Below are 20,060 nucleotides of genomic sequence, written 5' to 3' on the forward strand. Positions count from 1 at the left end.
GTGCTTGGCGCACCTACGGCTCTTGTGTGGTATACCCAGAACACTACCAAACACCTCAGGGACTGGTGTGTCACAGCACTGAGGTATACCCAGAACACTACCAAACACCTCAGGGACTGGTGTGTCACAGCACTGAGGTATACCCAGAACACTACCAAACACCTCAGGGACTGGTGTGTCACAGCACTGAGAATGACTCCCTACGTTGGTGTCCATTACAGTATGTTTGTTGCCATATTAATTGATTTGCTGCTGCTTCGCAGGAGTCCTCCTGCTGCAAACATTTCAGTAACTTCACCAAATAATTACTGCCATAACTCCCATCAAATAATTACGGACTTTGAAGGCCACACTTTCAAGGGGCCCTCCCCCTGGGCTCTAACACTGGAGCCACTCGTTCTCTGCCTGTGGAGTTTCCGCCCATCTGATCTCCTTTCATCAATGCACTCAAATGAGCACAAAAAGGACATTTTCTGGAAGGAGGAAATGACGCAGACTGGGGACTAAGTGGGAGGAAGTCAGCACAAAGCAGTGTGGAAAATACCATTTTCAGCCAAAGTGCCAATGTACCAAGGGACAGTCCTGCAATGGAGAAACCACGAACATCCTGTCTTGCTTACCAAATACACCACCTTCAAGTTGGTTTCTCTAGTGCTCCTTCTCCACTTCACACAGGTTTGATTAAATACAGACACATTTCCAATGGCTGCCTTCACTGTAGGGGGAGGAGGGAAAATGAAAGTCACGCTAGATAAACTGAAAAGATATAGAAATAACAAATAACCAAAGTTAACATACACCTACATTTGAAATCTCACCACATTAATTACCAATAGTGTGTACTGAGGACGTGGGGAACTAGCTCAGAAATATAAGTATTTGGGTAAAGAAAATCTCATCAAGAGCTGCAAGCACTGGGGGAAAAAGCAGATTAGAAAAAGAGAAAGATAAGTGAAATCAGTCTATGATAATCTACGTAGAGAACCGAGGGATAAAAAGAACCATTAATAAAATTCACATTAAACAAGACATGTATTTAGGGCTAAGATGTTCTTCCCCCATCCCTAGTGATGCATAGCCCTGAAACTGAGAGGTTGAGGGAGAAAAAGGTCCCATCCTAAACTGAAGATTAGATCTTTGCATGGGGATGCTGTGAAGCCCAAAAGGAGAACCAGGTCAAAAAAAAAAAAAAAGTTCATGGAGGCTAGGTCCATCAATGGCTATTAGTCAAGATGGTCAGGGAAACAATCCCATGCACTGAATGTCCCTAAGCCTCTGACTGACAGATGCTGGGACTGGATTAAAGGGAATGGATCACTCAAATTGCCCGTTTCTGTTCATTCCCTCTGAAACATCTGGAATCAGCCACTGTCAGAAGGCAGCATAGTGAGCTAGACAGACCACTGGTCTGACCCAGTATGGTCATTCTTAAGTTATGTTGTAATTGAACCACACTTCACTTAGATCATCCAGCACTGAGTTCCACAGGTTAGTTATCCACTGTGTATCAAAGTGTTTCCTTTTAATTGTTTGCTGCCATTTCACAAAAATTAATTATTCTATTTAGAAAACTGAAATTACTTACATTTTAAAGATGTCAGGATGACAGCCCAGGAACCAGTAGTCCTCTCTTTAAGCCACAGACTGGCCTGAGCATAGGAAAGCATGAGCAGCAATAATGCAAGTTTCCCCACCAGTATACTCTTCCCCCCAATAACTGTGACGAAGATGGAACAGCGACAGTCTCCAGGTCTATTCAAGCTTTGGCCTCTCTGCTAAATTGCAGACAAACTTGCCATTCCATGCACTGCAAGAAGGATACTTATCCAAGCAGCAAATCTTGGTCACTACCACCCTCGGCCAGGCTCAAACCAGTGACTTAGAACTGAAAGATTCTGCATCCCATTACTACAGATGGTCCAGAATTGGACCCACTTATTTGAACATTCATTGTCCAACTCCTATCCTCAGATTTAGAGGTTCAGATAGACGGGTACTGAGATCCTAATTCCATACCTGGTTTTTGTTTTAACCAAGCAGTTCCCTGAGCTGTGCAATACCCCCAATACAATATTTTATAATTTTGTACATCCCCTTGTTTCTCTCTTGTGCAAGAGCATAAACACAAGTGTCTGAATAGCCTTCATTATCCCAGTTTGTTATTTTTATATTCCGCTACTAAAGTTCGTCATCCATTTCTCCTTTTCAGACTACATAATCCCTTCTTTTAAAATCTCTCCTTGTATAGAAGTTACCGCTTTTGTCTGCTCTAAAAATACCCAACCCACTAGTCATGGTAATTTCTCTTTGTTGAGTGGTTTTCTATTTGTGATGTCTTTTTTAGATAAGGTGACTGAAATTCTCTGAAAAACTAACCAAACATTAGGCACAAAACCTTTTTATGCAGCTGTATTCAAGTATAATGTATCCAAAAGATCACAATAATCCATAGAAAATCCAAGCCCTATTCTTATTCAGCAACAAATAACCAAATTGTATATGCTTTCAAAAGATAGTACTTTTCATCTCTTTCTCTTGTATACTGCAGGTGTTCTCTTCATGGCCACCTTGTTTCCGTGCAACTGTACAGGAACTGATGTTTAATTAGTATAAGAAATATGCTATCCAGTACCATGCGATACTAAGACATAGTATACATTAGACAAGAGAGTATATGTATGTACTATGATTAATAAACATAGCAGGCTATAGCATGTAAGTAAGGACTGAACATGCTTAATATCCACGTCAATTCAGACTCCCATGTGAAATAGAAAAAGCTGAAAGGAATTATTTCCCTTAGTTTAAGAAAAGAAACTTGAACTTGTCCTTAATATAGAAAGCCACTGGATGACACTGTTGTTCCATAAAATTAAAGTTCAAAAGCAAAGCTAGTACTGTAAACCTCTTCCTATCCATTGCATCCAGCCCAACATCCACCTCAAGTGGAAGATTTCGGAAAACAGGAGGGACAGGGATGGGGACCAGGGCCCGGGCATGGAGGGAAGTACTGGGGGAGTCAGAGGTCATGGGAGAATACAGGAAGAGGGCAAAGACGGGCCGTGTCACAAAGGCTGGTAAAAGCCGGGGAAGGGAGCTGGTGGGAAGAGATAAGAGGGAGAAAAACAAAAAGAAAGAGAAAAATGACCTGAAGATGAAATTGGGAGCTGGAAGAAAATAAATGGGCTGAGAACAAGAGAAACAAAGAAGGAAATGACTCTAAGGCTAGGATCTTATCTATTCATTTTCCAGCACTTTTTAAATTCTCTGGCAGAAAGCAGAGAGCTCACTTTAAACCAGCGTACAGGGAGGAACTTTCATGCCAAATACTGTCAACCCAGGGATAGGTGCTGGAACTAGGGGTGCTGCTGCATCCATGGGTGACGGATGGAGCCTCCAGCTCCGCCCCTTCTGCCCATGCCCTCCTCATAGCTGGAGCCACAAGACCCCCTGCGTCCCCTGCTCCGAGCCCCAAGCCTCCTGCCCCTGCCACCGAAGCCCCGAGCCTCCCCTGCCCGGGGGAACCCGGGGCTGGCTGCAGCCATGCCTGTCTCCCGTCCCTGGACCCAACCCACCCACTGCCCAGGGGAAAAGCATCTGTAGAAGACAGTTTTTTTATATGCCCCATGCAAGTTCTGGGGCAGCTGAAGAGGCAGTATGTGCTACTCAGCCGCCCCGGAACTCGTATGGGGCATAATAAAGCAAAAACTTCACTGCCAAACCCTGCAACCAGGGGTCTGGTGGCTGCGGCAGCACCAGGGGAGGCAGAGCCTCCTCTGGTCTATTATACCCCCGCCCATGGCCACACACCCTGGCTTGAAGTGGTTTCCATCATATACAGGGTTTACAGTTTGGTTCAATGGCACTGAGCACCCCCACTATACGAACTGTTCCAGCTCCCCTGAACCCAGTGGAAAGGCTGAATCTTCAGACAGATAACAGTCCATCGTGTTCTCTCCACTCGCCTGCTTTCCATTCAAACACTGCTGCCACCTACAGGGCAAGTATAGTGCCAGTGTACGCACCTCGGCTGCCATGCTCTAAGGCAGAGGTTCTCAGACTGTGAGTTGGGACCCCAAAGTGGGTTGTGACCCTATTTTAATGAGGTCACCAAGGCTGGTGTTAGCCCTGGGCCCCAGCAAGTCATCCAGGGCTTTGGCCCACCTGCCTAGGGTGGCAGGGCTCAGGTGGGCTCAGTCTTCGGTCCCCCTTCCTGGAGTTGTGTAATAATTTTTGTTGTCAGAAGGGGGTCACACTGCAATGAAGTTTGAGAACCGCTGCTCTAAGGGGACTGCTTTTATAGCTCAGGGTAGTTCAATTTCCCTGATCAACGCAATCCTTGATTTCTCTGCCTGCTGAGACCATCAACAACACTTCCGACTAGTGCCATTCAAAGTGACGGATGGTTTTGTGATGCAGAGAACGGTCTACCAGGCACATGCCTAAAGACCACCAGCTCCTTTACGTGTCACCAATCAGCCCCCAGACGGTAGCAACTTGGGGCCATGACTGACCTGAGCCAGACCGGAATCTGTGGCTTATCGGTAGAAGATTCTGTAGCCCATTCCAGTCAGAAACACCTGCATAAAACAAACTCCACTTCCATTACATTCCCTTCTAAAAGTAGCTAAAAGAACATCCATACACTAAATTCAGGCATAAAAACAGCTTTCCATCAGCCACTTCCACATCTTCACAGGATTTAGGACAGAGAGGAAAAACAAATACTTTCTTCCCCTTTTCTTCTGTTTTGCTTTTTTCATTGCAGCAACATCTGCAAATGATACGCAACAGATGCAATCTGCTACTACCCTGTAGTACACACACTTTCAAGGAAGATAATCAGAATTACAGAAAACAGTGGTTCAATGATAACGTCTATCCAAGCTTTTCTAGTGCACCTATTACCATAGAACCAAGACACTTTCTTCTCCATATTTCTCTCCACTTTTTGGGGGCTAGGGGTGTTTATGGACAGGATTTATTTGACAAGGATACATCATATCTATTCTCCATAACTTTTTATAGTGTATTATGAGAAGTGCTTATGAGCCTTTCATGTTTAATTATTATTATAAAGTTTCAACAGAACCCTAACTATGAAGCTGCCAGGGGACTTCCACAATTCAGCTGAACTTTCCCCTCCACAAACTAAATGTGCAGACAGCTCACAGAAAAATTGCAAAGTTATACGCAGAGACAGTCATGCAGGAAGGAACAGAAGGAGAGCTAATGATTTACTACTCCCTTTGGTCTAAAAATGTTACCAGGATACAATAGGGGCAAAGTAATTCATATGTTGGAGCAAATGTTCACAATGGAAAGATATATTAATCAGACAAAAAATAATGGCGTTAGAATGGACTGGGTTAGATGGGCTGGAACTGCATGGCCTACCATGCATGGCCGCCCCTCATCTGAAAGAGATTTCTGACATTAAGAATTGATATCTGCAATCAGAAATTCCTTAATTATTAACTTGGCTTCAAATATAAAAAGCTAAGGTAGCCTGCTGAATAAAAATATAGACGGTTTTGTTTTTTGTTGTAGTTGGATCCTATCTCTTTGATCTAAGAAACAATGGCTCCCATAAACACAGATTCCACCTGTGATTTCCAGGCCACTAAAAAAGTTATCAGGATTTAACGTTTCACATAAGCCCTTTATGAGAACTTGGACCAATCAGATCCTTTTAATCTCTCACTATTATTATTCTAATTGTTTGACTCCTGAGAAAGCTGGGGCTGTGGAATCAGTGCCCTCAGATCTGAGCGACACCTTTTCTAATTTGATTCCGTACTGATGAGGATGAATTATTTATACACAGCTGGGAATAAAAATTAGGTGTGTAGCAAGAGGCTCACGGAGGAATCTGAATATGAATATGGAAAACTAACCCCTTCGTTGTGGGTTAGAAACCACTGACAACAGCCTTGCAAAATTGTCATGAAAATAGACCACGTTTACACATCAGCCCTTTGCTATAATGTTAGATGCAAACATACAAGTAGTGATATTTTACTCAGTCTTTAAAACGTAACTCACCCTGTGACCTGGAATAGACATCGCAGATGTTTAAGGATTCCAGCTGTCAGGCAAACCCGCAGGTGAGAATGGGGAGAGTAGCTGGGCTGGTAGGGTGCGGGGTGGGGGAGGGGGAGGGGAAGAACACCTATCTGCAGTTTAAGAGGGTGTAGGCTTAAAGCTAGGACCAAAGACTTTGCCTGGCTACCAGGGAGCATGTGAGGCCCCCAAAAGTGAGTACACAGGTGGAAACTATCATGGAAGGAAAGCCTGGTTCAGGGATCAAAGAGGATTCTGATGGAATCCTATTGCGGGAAGTGACACAGTTAGTGAAGCTATCTCTGTTGGGAGGGAAAATCCAAGATAAAATGCTGATTAAGTTTGACAGATTCCAAAATGGACGACTCAGAGGTGATACACAGGCATGGCCACATGGACAAGACAAAGTGCTCTTGTCAAATCATAGCAGCCCCTTATTCTGGCAGGGACAAAGGCTTTTATCTAAGAAACAACCCATACGCATGAAATGCTTTGTCTCTCCGTTTGAATTCTCACTATTGATAACGCTGGTTAACGTTTTTCCCATATAAAGTTTTCCCATTAAAAAACAGGGTAAAATGTTCACAGGGAAATATCATTTTTATCAACGTGTTTCAATTTCACTTTGTGAAATTTCATAACAAAACAAAAATTTCTGTTCACTTTGAGATTTTTTTTTAGTTTTCAAAAACAAACGTTTCTGAAATTTCAAAATTTTGTTTTTCCACTTTCTCCCCTTTTTTTGTCACTGAATAGACTAGAAGGAATTATGTCTAGGATTGATTTTATCTAACCTTTTCCTTTTATATCCTTTTTCCTTTTCTTACTTTGTAACTTTTCTAAACTTCCTCAAGTCTGATCATGCTTTTCGCCCTCTGTGTGGATACGAGTGGCTTTTTCCACGGCAATGTATTTGTTCCCTTCTGGCACAGCATTTTATCATATACACAATACAGATAGCATGAAGTGTCTTCCCTGAACAGATCCATCAGACAACTACCCTCTTTCCTCCAAATCCTTCAAAACACATTTTTGTTTCAATGCTTACAAGAAATGGCATTATTATGTGGCATTTGGTTGCAGCTCATATTTATTTATGTAATAAAAACGCTTTAAAAAAGAAAAAATATATTTGTTCATAATAATCCCTATATTCTGAGAAATATGCCCTTCCACTCCTCCCTTTGTATATTGGCTTAGATTGCAAGTTCTCTGTGGCCAGGCCCAAATCCATCTCTGTGCTTGTACAGTGCCTTGCACAACAATCCTGAGGCAGGAGTCTATGGGTGCAATACCAACATCTATTTATCTCTCGTGTATCTATTTAACCCCCATTCCTGTAATATCTGAGCTCCTCATAAGCTTTAGTGTGTTCATCATCACTGCTTCCCTGCAAGGTAGGGCAGTGCTATGATCCCATTTTACAGATTGGAAACTGAGGCACTGAGAGGCCAAGTTTTGTGTCCAAGATTATAAAGGGAATCTCTGGCCAAGCAAGGTACTGATCGCAGGTCTCTAAAGTTCCAGGCTAGCACCCTAACCGCTGGGCCATCTTTTCTTTCAACATTCCAGACACAAAAGGCCCATGACCCGCTTATGGTCCTATGTGACTGTGTCACTATTTTGAAAAGTTTTGTCACAAAGTTGCAGTGAAACAATCTGAGATGCACCTTAAGAGAGACAGTTAAAAGGACAGTCAGCTCAAAACTCACATCACTATTATTACTATTAACACCCTAGAGCTCTAAAAATCACAAGAGCAAAGAACAAACTGTATTTCCTCTAGGTTTTCAGTTCACTGTCTGCATTCCGCAGTGCTTTGCATACGGGTGCTTTGCATACGGCGATTTTCTCTTCTGTGTTACTAGTCAGATTTACTTCCTAGTAGCAGAACCTCAGCCTTTTTATGCACTGCTCTGGGAGCCCCTCCCCCCCCCCACTTTTCCCTGTACAGTAACGATGAATGTAACAACGCAGCCAGTGATTCATAGATTTTCATAGATTCTGTCTCAGAGTTTGCTTGCTTTACTCCTAAGCAATTACTTCTCATTTTATAGACACGTGTTTAATTTATTAATTTCTAAGTAATATAACGTTAATCGTTTTCAAATGAAATGTCTAGCATTTTGAGATCTACTGATGAAAAGCACCTATGTAAAAAGCTAACTATTATTATTATTATTATTAACATTCTGATAAGATCTTATTTTTAGTGGAAACGTCACTTAGATTTTGTTTTCTCTGGATAAAGACAAGTAAATTGATTAGATAGGCGGAATCCATAATTTTTGGATTTATCCAAATATCAAATAGTAATTATCAGTACCAGCCTACGTCCCCTCTAAGCAGGCTATCAAGGGCCGCGCAGACAGGGAGAGGCGCCCCTCCCCTGGCCCAGCCCAGCCGGAGCTGCCGCAGCCGGGGAGAGGCACCCCTCCCTCGGCCCGACACAGCCCAGCCCTGCCGTGGCTGTGGAGAGGCGCCCCTCCCCCGAGCTTCTGCGGCGAGAGAGAGCTGGAGGGAATCCTCTCTCCCCACCGCAGCCCCGGGGCGGCCTGCACCCCAAACCCCTCATCCCGAACCCCACCCCAGAGCCCTCATCCCCCCACACTCTAACCCTCTGCCCCAGCCCTGAACCCCCTCCCACACCCCACACCCCTCATCACATCACCTCCATATTGGTGCACAAACAAAATTCATTCTGCAAATGGATGTAAAAAATTAGAGGGAACACTGGTACCAGCAGATACCAAATATGGTCTCTGGATACTGATAACAACTGTCTAGGAGAGAGACGCAGGAGTTCTCTGGGACCAGGGTGAAGGGAGACAGCCAGAGCAGAAGGCATTATGGGGGAGTGTGTTGGGGGTGTCTTGGTATTGTGACCAGGGTTGCAGAAAGGATAAGGTATCATACCAGGTCTCGGGTGAGCAAGTGACAGGAAGCAAAGGTGAAAGTAGAACTGTGAAGCCCAGCTGAAAGTCAGAGCCATGCAAAGAGCAGGGTGAATGTGTAACAGGAGAGGATGTCCAGGGAGACTGGAAATAAAGTATACTGTATGACTTAAACATGGTGGTACATTTCTAACACACATACACATTGTGAATGAAAATGCTTTTTACTCTGTTGTTCCTTTTTGCCCTTTTACTTTGTAATATTTGACATCATTCAATGAAAGAGAAAAACAAAGCATTTTAAGTTTTCATTTATAATATCCAATGGGCCCTTTCCCCACCCTTCACAAAAGATACATTTTTAGGGCTCTTCGTTTTCAGTTTTTATTTTATTTAATTTTTCCTGGGAATTTATCAGTGTTTATTACCACAACAACAAAAACAAGTGAAAATCAGTGCAAAAAACTATTAATAATTTTTCTGGCTAAATATCAGGGTTTATTTTGGTGAACAGAAAGACAGGAGAAAAAAGTATTCAGTAGATGAATGCTTTGAATTCCGTGCATCAATGTGGTTTGCTGCAGAACTAAAACAGAACTCAAAGCACAATACCACCTCTGAGTTTAAGAAAACAATAGATCTCTAATCCCCAAATAAAACTTTTCATTTGAATAAAGAGTTTACTGTTGTAGACTTAGAACTATTAGCCTTTAAATATTTACATTTAATAATTGGGCCACACCATTTGCAGCGCATACACTCAACTTCATCCTTTTCTCCTGTTTATGCTTTTTTAAAATTTTCAAATACTTCCTCATGTTCTGAAACGTATTCTGATAAAGATTTTCATTTTCTTCCCATTTTAGTGTGTCAAATCTTTAAACCATTATCTGCTAACAGCTTGAAATGTGTATGTGGTGGGTGTGAGATTCATCAGTACATTCAGATGCACACGCACTTCACCGCTTGTGTGCCTGTTTGTTTACTGTGTGTATCTTCTAGACTAATACATAGCCTGACTTCAACAGGCAGCTTTGCATATACACACAGACTAATGTATTATTGTCATACACGTATCTCATGCAATGTACTGTATTTTCCTAATAAAACAAGTTATTTTTTATATATTTGAATGATACCAAAGTAGAGTGAAAATCAGAAAAAACAGAATAATAGTTTTTGTAAAACCTGGGAATTTTTTGGCAAAAAAGGTTGAAACTGAAAACGAAGGGGCTTATACATTTTATAGTGTCAATAACACTACTTGATATGCATTATTATACTGTACCATTTTCTTGTATGGTTCAAAGTAATGCATCTGAGGTATGCAAATTTGGCTCAATACACTTTCTGTCCTAACTTATAGCAGCTAGAGTGCCACAAAAGAATCTGTGGAACCCTCTCAGCAAGAAGGAAACAGATTTGGGAGGGTGTTATTTCACTCTTTTCCACCTTGTTAAAAATAAACCTTTGTAAGTCTTTCCAAACTACTGTATGTCATATTCTGGGCCCACAAACAGTAATTTAGATCTGAGGAAAGGCGGAAGAGAGATTTTCAAAGACTAAAGCTCAGGTTTGATACTTTCTTCTCCTTCTTTTGCTACTAAATAAAAATAAAGTTTTGGTTCTTAGAGTAGCTCACACTCTACCTGTGCATGTTAAAGTGCTTTTTACCCAAACACTTTCTTCTGTGCAAACTGAAATATTGTTTCCACCAGCATATTCAAATCCCTTCTGACATGAATACTGCACCACACTTCCAAGACTCGAACTGGAATTCCACACTAGCTCAGCATGTTGTATTGGTGGAGGAATGCCACAGTCTACTTCTGCAGTGAAAAACAACAGGAAGTTAACATGTTCATATTGCTTGGGAAAGAAGCCATTTTCAAATAAGTTACTCTACACTAACTTGTGACAAATGTACATTTAATTAAGGGTGATGCTCTTTTTAAAAAAGGAGACCTAAGGTCCAAGCGCAATTGTGTGCTTACATTTGCATAGGCAGCATGACATAATACACATGCAAATGACTGATTTGTCATCTGCCCTCTGCCAGTGGAATTGTGCATGTATATAGAAATACAAGAATGGAATGATTATACCCAGTGAAAAAGGAGACAGGCCAAAGGACCATACCTTCATAGTCAATATAAAGCCAGCTATCGGCAGAAGTTTCTTGCTCTGGCCTAATCCTGAGAGATGCTTAGCACCAATGACTCCGAATAATGTCAATTATTCTAACAGAGTTTTTGTATTTAATTACATCTCTCATTCAATTTAAAATTTTTGGTACCAGGGATTTCAACAGACTGACAATGCAAATTAAGGGAGTTTCACTGCAATTGCAACAAGAAAAATGGGGGAACATGGTTATTTATCTAAGAGCATAGTCTCAAAGGTTATTTCTTAACCACCCTCTCAGTTTTAATTAGGTTATTCATTCCATGAAGTCCACTTCCCCTCAAGGCAGTTGAAAATGGAAAGAAATAATAGAAATTTTGAAGCTGTGCATGGATTTTTCCTCATTTTAATGGGAATTATTAATTACATGGAACCTTAAGATCATATTAATCTGAAAGGCATCATTACTGAAGCAGACATTTCATTTCCTCTGAAAGTCATCAGTAACCTCAAAGGAATGTTGAAATATTTTTAAGCTTTGCATTGCCTTTTTCCCCCCTAGCTCAGCCAAAGCTATCAGAGCTGTTCCTTTAAAATTTCTCCATTATTCAACTTATCCTTGTGCATTCAAGAGAAAGGCTTTTTTATTTTAAACTCTCTGGAACAACTACTAGGGCTAAATTCTGCACTTGTGTCTCCCATTGAAAACTCTCACTGGCCATCTTGCCTGAGAGTGGACTACAGATTCAACCCCCTTTGTTGTGGATGAACACAGTTAAGATCTTGAACCTGCAAACATGTATACAGCTTGTTAACTTTACACACTGTGAGTAGTCGTATTTGTGACGTTGCACTCCACAGGATTTTATGAAAATATGCTAATGAGTGTGAATATAATGTAACTGGAATATGCTTCATGCAAAAGGTCTTTTGTAAGGTATCATTACAAAGCTTATAATCTACTGAGTGTGGTCATCCTATTTGTATAAATGTATCCTTCTTGTATCTGGAACTAGAAATATGAAATATAACTCTGAGGGCCTATTGTAATTATGCAAAGTGTGGGCCATTAATGGTGGTTTGGAATCTTGTTGGCTCCCATTAACCAGAACAATTGACTGTAGATGGCTCTGTTTACTTGCAAGCCTTCCTGTGAGTCAGGCCGGGAAGAATGAAGGCTTGTGGTCTCACAGGACATGTGACCATGTCACATGATGCTGGAATCCATCTTAAACCTGGTGCTTTTCCATTTAGGAGGAGGGGTGGGGACCCAGAGAGACAAAAGATTCCCGCCTTGTGCCAAAGCTATAAAAGGGGGTGGAACAGAACAAAGGGGGCTGTAGTCATGAGAAATCCCCTAGCTACCACCTGAGCTGGAACAAGGACTGTACCAGGGGAAAGGATTGGGCCCAAACTAGGAAGGAGTCTAGTCTGTGAAAGAAGTTTATTGGAACATCTCTGAGGATGATATATTACCTGTAATCAGTTTCTTAATGTATTAGGCTTAGACTTGCATGTTTTTGTTTTATTTTGCATGGTAATTTACTTTGTTCTGTGTGTTATTACTTGGAACCACTTAAATCCTACTTTTTATATTTAATAAAATCACTTTTTATTTATTAATTAACCCAAAGCAAGTAATGAATACCCAGGGGAGCAAACAGCTGTGCATCTCTCTCTATCAGTATTATAGAGGTTGAACCATTTATGAGTTTACCCTGTATAAGCTTTATACAGAGTAAAACAGATTTGGACCCTATTGGGAACTGGGTGTCTGGGTGCTAGAGATGGGAGCATTTTCTAAGCCGTTTTGTGTTAAGTCTGCAGCTTGTGGGGGACATGGTTCAGAGCTGGGTCTGTGTTTGCAGCAGGCTAGTGTGTATGGCTCAACAAGACAGGGTACTGAAGTCCCAAGCTGGAAGAGAAAACTGGCTCAGAGGTAGTCTCAGTGCCATCAGGACAGTCCCAAGGGGGTCTTTGTGACCCAACCCATCACAGTATTGACTTCAATGCAACTACCCGAAGAGTGCAAAATTAAGCAAGTATGTACATCTCTGCAGGATGTAGGCCTATGAAGCTGTAGCAGTCCCAGGCACGTTTCCGGTCTTTAGGGAAAACATGCTGACATATAAGGTAGACGAACATCATCTGCAACAGACAGCAAATAATGATGTACAATCTGAGAGAGGATTTGTGACAACTCTACCCCAATGGCACAAACGAGTGCAATGTTCAATACAAAAACTGAAGTCTAAAACATCTGTTAATCTTGCACTATATTACTACAAAGGCAGTCTCTAAATCTAGATGATGACGTTGATTATAAGCATCTCTTTTTGAGGCTAATTCTTTGATAGAGAAAATCCCTTCAGGCTGAAACTTGGCACAAAGGGTCCAGAAGTCTGTTGTGGCTTTTAGTTACTAGTGTACAAAACAGGTTGTGATTCTACTGCCCTTATTCCTCTGGGAGTAAAGGTGGCAGGATCAGGCCCATACAAAAGGTTTCTTTCTGATCTTCTATATGCTAAAAAAAAAATGCCTTGGCTTTTAAAATAAATTTTTGCAGATCATAAATTCACTATGCAGACTTGGTAGTTATGCCAATTTCTTTTTAAAATGAAAAATGAAACAAACATGAAGGTAAAGAAAGAATGTGGCCATAACATCTTGCTGCAAGTTGCCTGGTGCTTACATTTTTTAGAACTGCCATGTGTGCATCATGTAAGCCTGACATCCCAACATGTTGTGGATTAACCCCTACAAAGTAAACAAAAACAGGGGTTTTTTTTGGCTTTCCACCTATCCTAGTTTCAGGACACAAGTTTTACTCCTGAGGGCATTCTGCACCAAAAAAATTAAAATTCTGCACACAATATTTTAAAATTCTGCAAAATTCTGCACATTTTGTCAAACAAATGTGGAGGCTCCAGCATGGCACTGCGGAGCACAGACCACTGGCTGCACAGAGGTGGGAGATCACCGGGCTCAGACTCGGCAGTGAGGCTGCACCCAACCCTGACACAGCACAATGACCATGCCTGCCTCCAAAACACCCCAGAGCCCTGCCCCTCCATACTGGGTGCACCAGGTAGCAGGCAGACTCAGCAAGGAAGGATCCAGGTGTGGAGGGGATCCAAGTGTGGGTTGAGAGAGTTCTGTGTGGGGGAATCTGGGTGTGGGCAGCTGTGTGGGGGATCCGGATGGGGGAGATCCAGATGCACAGGCACTTGTTGGGGGGTGGGACTGGGTGCAATGGTAATGGGATTCTACAAGAGGGTCCAGGTGAAGGTGGTTGGGGTTCAGCGGGGAGGGGGGTCTGAGTGTAAGGGGGATAGGGCTCAGGTGGTGGGAGAGTGGGACTCAGCGGGGTGGGGAGGCAGGTGGCTCGTTGGGGTGGCCCAGATGCACGGGCAGTGGGGCTCATCGGAGGGGGGCGGGTTTGAGTGTGTGTGGGGGGGAGGTGAGGCTCAGCAGGAGATTCTGGGTATGAAGGGGTCTGGATGCATGAGGGTTGCGTGGACAGGGGTGCAGCTCCCTTTACAGAGATCCTTCCCATTGCAGCTGAGGAGCGATGGGTGCAGGAATCGAGGGTGGGGAGGGGTGGAGAGAGAGAGTTTGCAGAACTTCCTGCAGCCGGAGGAGAAATCTGGGGGTGGGTCTGACCCAGTCCCAGATGTCGTGCAGGGGAAGAGGAAGTCCCGTCCTCCCCAATCCAGCCCAGACTACCAGCTGAGCCCAGCACAAGGTAGGAACCACAAGCTAGGTCTTCCCCAGTCCCGCCTCCCAACTCACAGTGATTTACTTCTCTGCCAGCTGCCCTGGGCACCTGAAACATACTGCTGGGGAGAGTCGCATGACCTCTCTTGTGGCTTCCCCGTCAGAAAGTCATTTTTCGGCGGGGAAGCAAAAAAATATGCGGGGAACATAAATTCTGCACATGCGCAGAGGTGCAGAATTCCCCCAAGAGTAAAGTTTGAAGCTGAATTTAAAACACATCTACAATTAAAAGGCAGAGGATTTCATTACACTCCTACCTTTACATATTAGAGCTGGAATTTCCCAGGATCCATTATAAGTACAACGTGACGTATTCCTCCCATTTATGCTGTGGAATCCCTTTTTACATTGGTAGTGCACTGCACTCCCCAGCTGGGAAATGTTGTTCCAAATCATGTCTGTGTTGGGGATTGAAGGAGGTCTGCCACAGTCTGTTACTGAAAAAGATCAAAAACAATTTTCATGAAAAAATGTTTACTAGTCAGTGTTAAGGAATTAGTTAATGTAGTCACTGAAAGTGAAGCATTAGGAGCATGTGAAATGTAAATCCATTAGGAAAGACAAAACCTAACTGTAAAAATGACATTATGGGATTCTTCTCAAGGACTCCTTTTAATCAAAAAACATCTTTTTACTTCTAGCCCAAGCAACTAACTGCCAGCTTTGCACATTCAGCTTTGGATCTGAAAGTCAACCTGGGTTCTTTCCTTCTGGTTCATCACCACAAACAGTACAAATTCTGCATGTCTGCAATTGAAACCTCATGAACAAGTCTGTTGATATGTGAGCCAAAAAAGAACCCAGTTCCTTGTCCCACAGCTGTTTTGGTTCTTGAGTCATACCCAGAGCAAAAAGTAGTAAAACAAAAATTTATTTAATGTCAGCAGTTACAGACTTGGGGATATTCAGGAGAAAGATCTGTTTAGGAATAAAATTCAATTATTAGTAGGGTTGGAAGGATTAGATTTGTACTGGTAAATGTCAGTAAACATCAATTTCATGGTACACACACAACCAAAAGAAAAATATTTCCATCAATAATAACTGAAATTCAAAGATAGACAAAGTAAGAAAAATGCCACTTGAGAACTTCTTAAGAGTTAAAATCCTGGGATTCAGACTTTTGAATTAGATTTGTTACAAATAGACTAGAGCAGTGACTCTCAGCCTTTCCAGACTACTGTACTCCTTTCAGGAGTCTGATTTGTCTTGTGTACCCCAAGTTTCACCTCACTTAAAAACTACTTGCTTACAAAATCAGATATAGAAATACAAAAGTGTTCACAGCACAATATTACTGAAAAATTGCTGACTTTCTCATTTTTATCATGTAATTATAAAATAAATCAACTGGAATGTAAATATTGTACTTACATTTATATACAGTATACAGATCATTATAAGCAAGCCATTGTCTATATGAAATTTTAGTTTGTACTAACTTTGCTAGTGCTTTTTATGTAGCCTGTTGTAAAACTAGGCAATTATCTAGATGAGTTGATGTACCCCTGGGGTACATATAGCCTTGATTGGACTAGAGAACAAATAGTAAGAACAGATATGATTTGTTGATTTAAGGATATTTACTTTGTATACTTTGACATGTGATATTAATAATTTATGTTTTAACAGTGTACAAATCTTTAACTTTTTGAATCTCAACATCTGTCATTAAATAATTGTCTGGCCCTCCCATAATTTCCCACAGTCATGAACATTTAAATCAATTAAAATCTAAAAAAAACCCCAAAATACTTAAAAATCAGCATTGACATTATCTGTCAATATTAACTGAATTCTGCCAAGCCTAATTATTAGTCACTTTTCAGAATAAAATCAAACTTTAAGACACTCTTGTTTGAATTTCATATGGTCTTTAAATCTGAAACATATTTACCTTCACATACACCAGTGATATTTTCCCATTTCTGAATTACTGTGCATTGTGAAAAATTCTTCTCTCCACTAAAATGAAACCCTTCACTACATTTATAGTACACCATGCTTCCTAGAGTTGTGGAGTTGTCCCAGATCATTTCTGCGTGTGGAATCCACAAAGGTCTGCCACAGTCTATTTCTGGGGGGGGGAAAAAGAGAGAAGTAAAATTGACAATGGAAACAAACCGAGACACGTCACAGGGTTTAACGAAGAGATACTAAAGGTTATCATTATTACTAGGGCTATCGATTAATCACACTTAACTCACATGATTAAGTCAATAAAATGTATCGCAATTAATCACACTGTTAAACAACAGAATACCAGTTGAAGCTTATTAAATATTTTTAGATATTTTTCTACATTTTAAAATATATTGATTTCTTTTATAACACAGAATACAAAGTGTACAGTGCTCACTTTATATTATTATTTTTATTACAAATATTTGCACTGTAAAAATGATAAACAAAAGAAATAGTATTTTTCAGTTCACTTCACACAAGTACTGTAGTGCAATCTCTTTATTATGGAAGCGCAACTTACAAAAGTAGATTTTTTTTTGGTTACATAACTGCACTCAAATCCAAAGCAATGTAAAACTTTAGAGCTGACAAGTCCACTCAGTCCTACTTGTTCAGTCAATCGCTAAGACAAACAAGTTTGTTTACATTTACGGAAGATACTGCTGCCTGCTTCTTATTTACAATGTCACCTGAAAGTGAGAACAGGCGTTCGCATGGCACTTTTGTAGCTGGCGCTGCAAGGTATTTACATACCAGATAGGCTAAACATTTCTATGCCCTTTCATGCTTCGGCCACCATCCCAGAGGACGTGCTTCCATGCTGATGATGCTTGTTAAAAAAAAAGAATGCGTTAATTAAATTTGTGACTGAACTCCTTGGGGGAGAATTGTATGTCTCCTATTCTGTTTTACCTGCATTTCATGTTATAGCAGTCTCAGATGATGACCCAGCACATGTTTGTTTTAAGAACACTTTCGCAGCCATAGGCACCGACTCCATGGGTGCTCTGGGGCTGGAGCACCACAGGGAAAAATTAGTGGGTGCTCTGCACCCACCGTCAGCCAAGCTCCCCTCACCCCCCCTCCCGCCCCACCTCCTCCTCCTCCTCCCCTGAGCACATCACATCCCCGCTCCTCCGCCTACCTCTCAGGGTTTCCTTCCCAGCTGCCGCCAAACAGCTGTTTGGCAGCGTTAGCATGCTCTGGGAGGAAGGGGGAGGAGCGGGAACGTGGCGTGCTCAGGGGAGGAGGCGGGGAAGAGGTGGGGATGGGGCGGGACCTCGTGGGAGAGGTGGAGTGGGGGCGGGGCCAGGGGCAGAGGCGGGGCGTCGAGCACGCACTGGAAAGAGGGGAAGTCAGCGCCTATGTTCACAGCAGATTTGACAAAACACAAAGAAGGTCCCAATGCAAGATTTCTAAAAACACCTACAGCACTCGACCCAAGGTTTAAGAATCTGAAGTGTCGTCCAAAATCTGAGAGGGACGAGGTGTGGAGCATGATTTCAGAAGTCTTAAAAGAGCAACACTCTGATGCAGAAACTACAGAACGCAAACCAAGAAAAAAGAAAATCAACCTTCTGCTGATGTCTTTTAACTCAGATGATGAAAATGAACATGCGTCGGTCCGTGCTGCTTTGGATCGTTATCAAGCAGAACCCGTCATTGGCATAAACGCATGTCCTCTGGAATGGTCGTCGAAGCATGAAGGGACATATGAATCTTTAGCGCATGTGACATTTAAATATCTTGTGACGGCGGCTACAACAGTGCAATGCGAACACCAGTTCTCACTTTCAGGTGACATTGTAAACAAGAAGCGGGCAGCATTATCTCCTGCAAATTGTAACCAAACTTCTTTGTCTAAGTGACTGGCTGACCAAGAAGTAGGAATGAGTGGACGTGTAGGCTCTAAAGTTTTACATTGTTTTATTTTGAATGCAGTTATTTTTTGTACATAATTCTACATTTATAAATTCAGCTTTCATGATAAAGAGATTGCACTACAGTACTTGTATTAGGTGAACTGAAAAATACTATTTCTTTTGTTTTTTACAGTGCAAATATTTGTAATAAAAATAAATATAAAATGAGCACTGTACACTTTGTATTCTGAACTGCAATTGAAAATCAATATATTTGAAAATGTAGAAAACACAAAAACATTTAAATAAATAGTATTCTATTATTGTTTAACAGCACAATCAATCACAATTCATATTTTTAATCACTTGACAACCCTAATTATCATTATTTGTTTGTATTACCATAGCGCTTAAGAGTCCCAGGACCAGGAACTCTCTGTGCTTGGTGCTGTACAGATAGAGACAAATAACAGCATCAGCATTTGGGATGCAGGAATTTAGTTTGTATTGTTCCGAGCACACTGGGCCCTAATCCTCAGTTAGGGCTCCTAGGTGCTATTGCAATACACATAATAAGTAGCAATACAGTACTCCATAATGGACTAGAAATGACAGGACATAGGTGTTGTAATGATGCTCATTTTGTAAAACAACACCTTGTTAAAGAGAGAGAGAGAGCTGATGTGATGACTATATTCCTGTGTAATGTCTCTCGAAAGAAAAGCTCACTGTTGTAATGGTTACTGTTTTGTTTCTGATATTTACCTGGGCAAGGATTTGTAAACCTGTTGATACCTCCTAAATAAATAGATAGGTTTTTTTTCTTTACTATCCCATGATGGAATAACGGGAAGGTGAGACGCACAGCATAACCCATTAACAAGTAAGGATCTCCAAGTAACATTTAACAGTTGGATCTATCACTAATGTCTTCCAATAAGATTCTCAGGTGTCCCACAAGGTCTCCGTTCCTTTAGATATTTCTGTTGTCAGCAACAGCACAGAGACTCTCTGCCCCGGCCCCAGTGTGGGTTAGAGAAACCCAGTGGCTAATCTACAAAAGCTGGTAATGATGCTCAGAGTGTTTGTTCCTTCCATGCCTCCTCCACCAGAGACTGCCAGTGGTGCAGGAGCCAGCTATGATAGCTCCACATCAGGGGAACCTTTAGCTAAGGAGATGTGGGTAGTTTCTGCTCCCTTTGTACCACCTGAACAGCACAAAGGCAGTGGGGACAGGACTGAGAATCTAGTCCTTGGGATAGACAATTACTTTTATTCCAGATTGAGGAGAGATTTTCCATCCCAGTAGACATGTTTTGATGATTCCAACATCTGAAAAATTATAAAAGCATCCAGAGGTTTGCTTTCCACTGCC

At 41.7% G+C, this 20,060-nt stretch overlaps 1 protein-coding gene across 3 annotated transcripts in view; it reads right to left on the reverse strand.

Annotated features, from left to right (window-relative positions):
• SUSD1 (sushi domain containing 1) overlaps nucleotides 1–20,060 on the reverse strand; it is an 85,307-nt gene that overhangs the window by 45,027 nt on the left and 20,220 nt on the right. For all 3 annotated transcript variants that reach the window (XM_045022053.1, XM_045022052.1, XR_006580607.1), the window contains exons 7-10: nucleotides 16,756–16,935; nucleotides 15,116–15,295; nucleotides 10,607–10,786; nucleotides 621–715 (exon numbers count right to left, since the gene is read on the reverse strand). In XM_045022053.1, the coding sequence (XP_044877988.1) occupies nucleotides 621–715; nucleotides 10,607–10,786; nucleotides 15,116–15,295; nucleotides 16,756–16,935 (635 nt within the window). The remainder of the gene's footprint in view (nucleotides 1–620; nucleotides 716–10,606; nucleotides 10,787–15,115; nucleotides 15,296–16,755; nucleotides 16,936–20,060) is intronic.

The sequence above is a fragment of the Mauremys mutica genome, chromosome 6, assembly GCF_020497125.1.
Source record: "Mauremys mutica isolate MM-2020 ecotype Southern chromosome 6, ASM2049712v1, whole genome shotgun sequence".
Classification (NCBI taxonomy): domain Eukaryota; kingdom Metazoa; phylum Chordata; order Testudines; family Geoemydidae; genus Mauremys; species Mauremys mutica.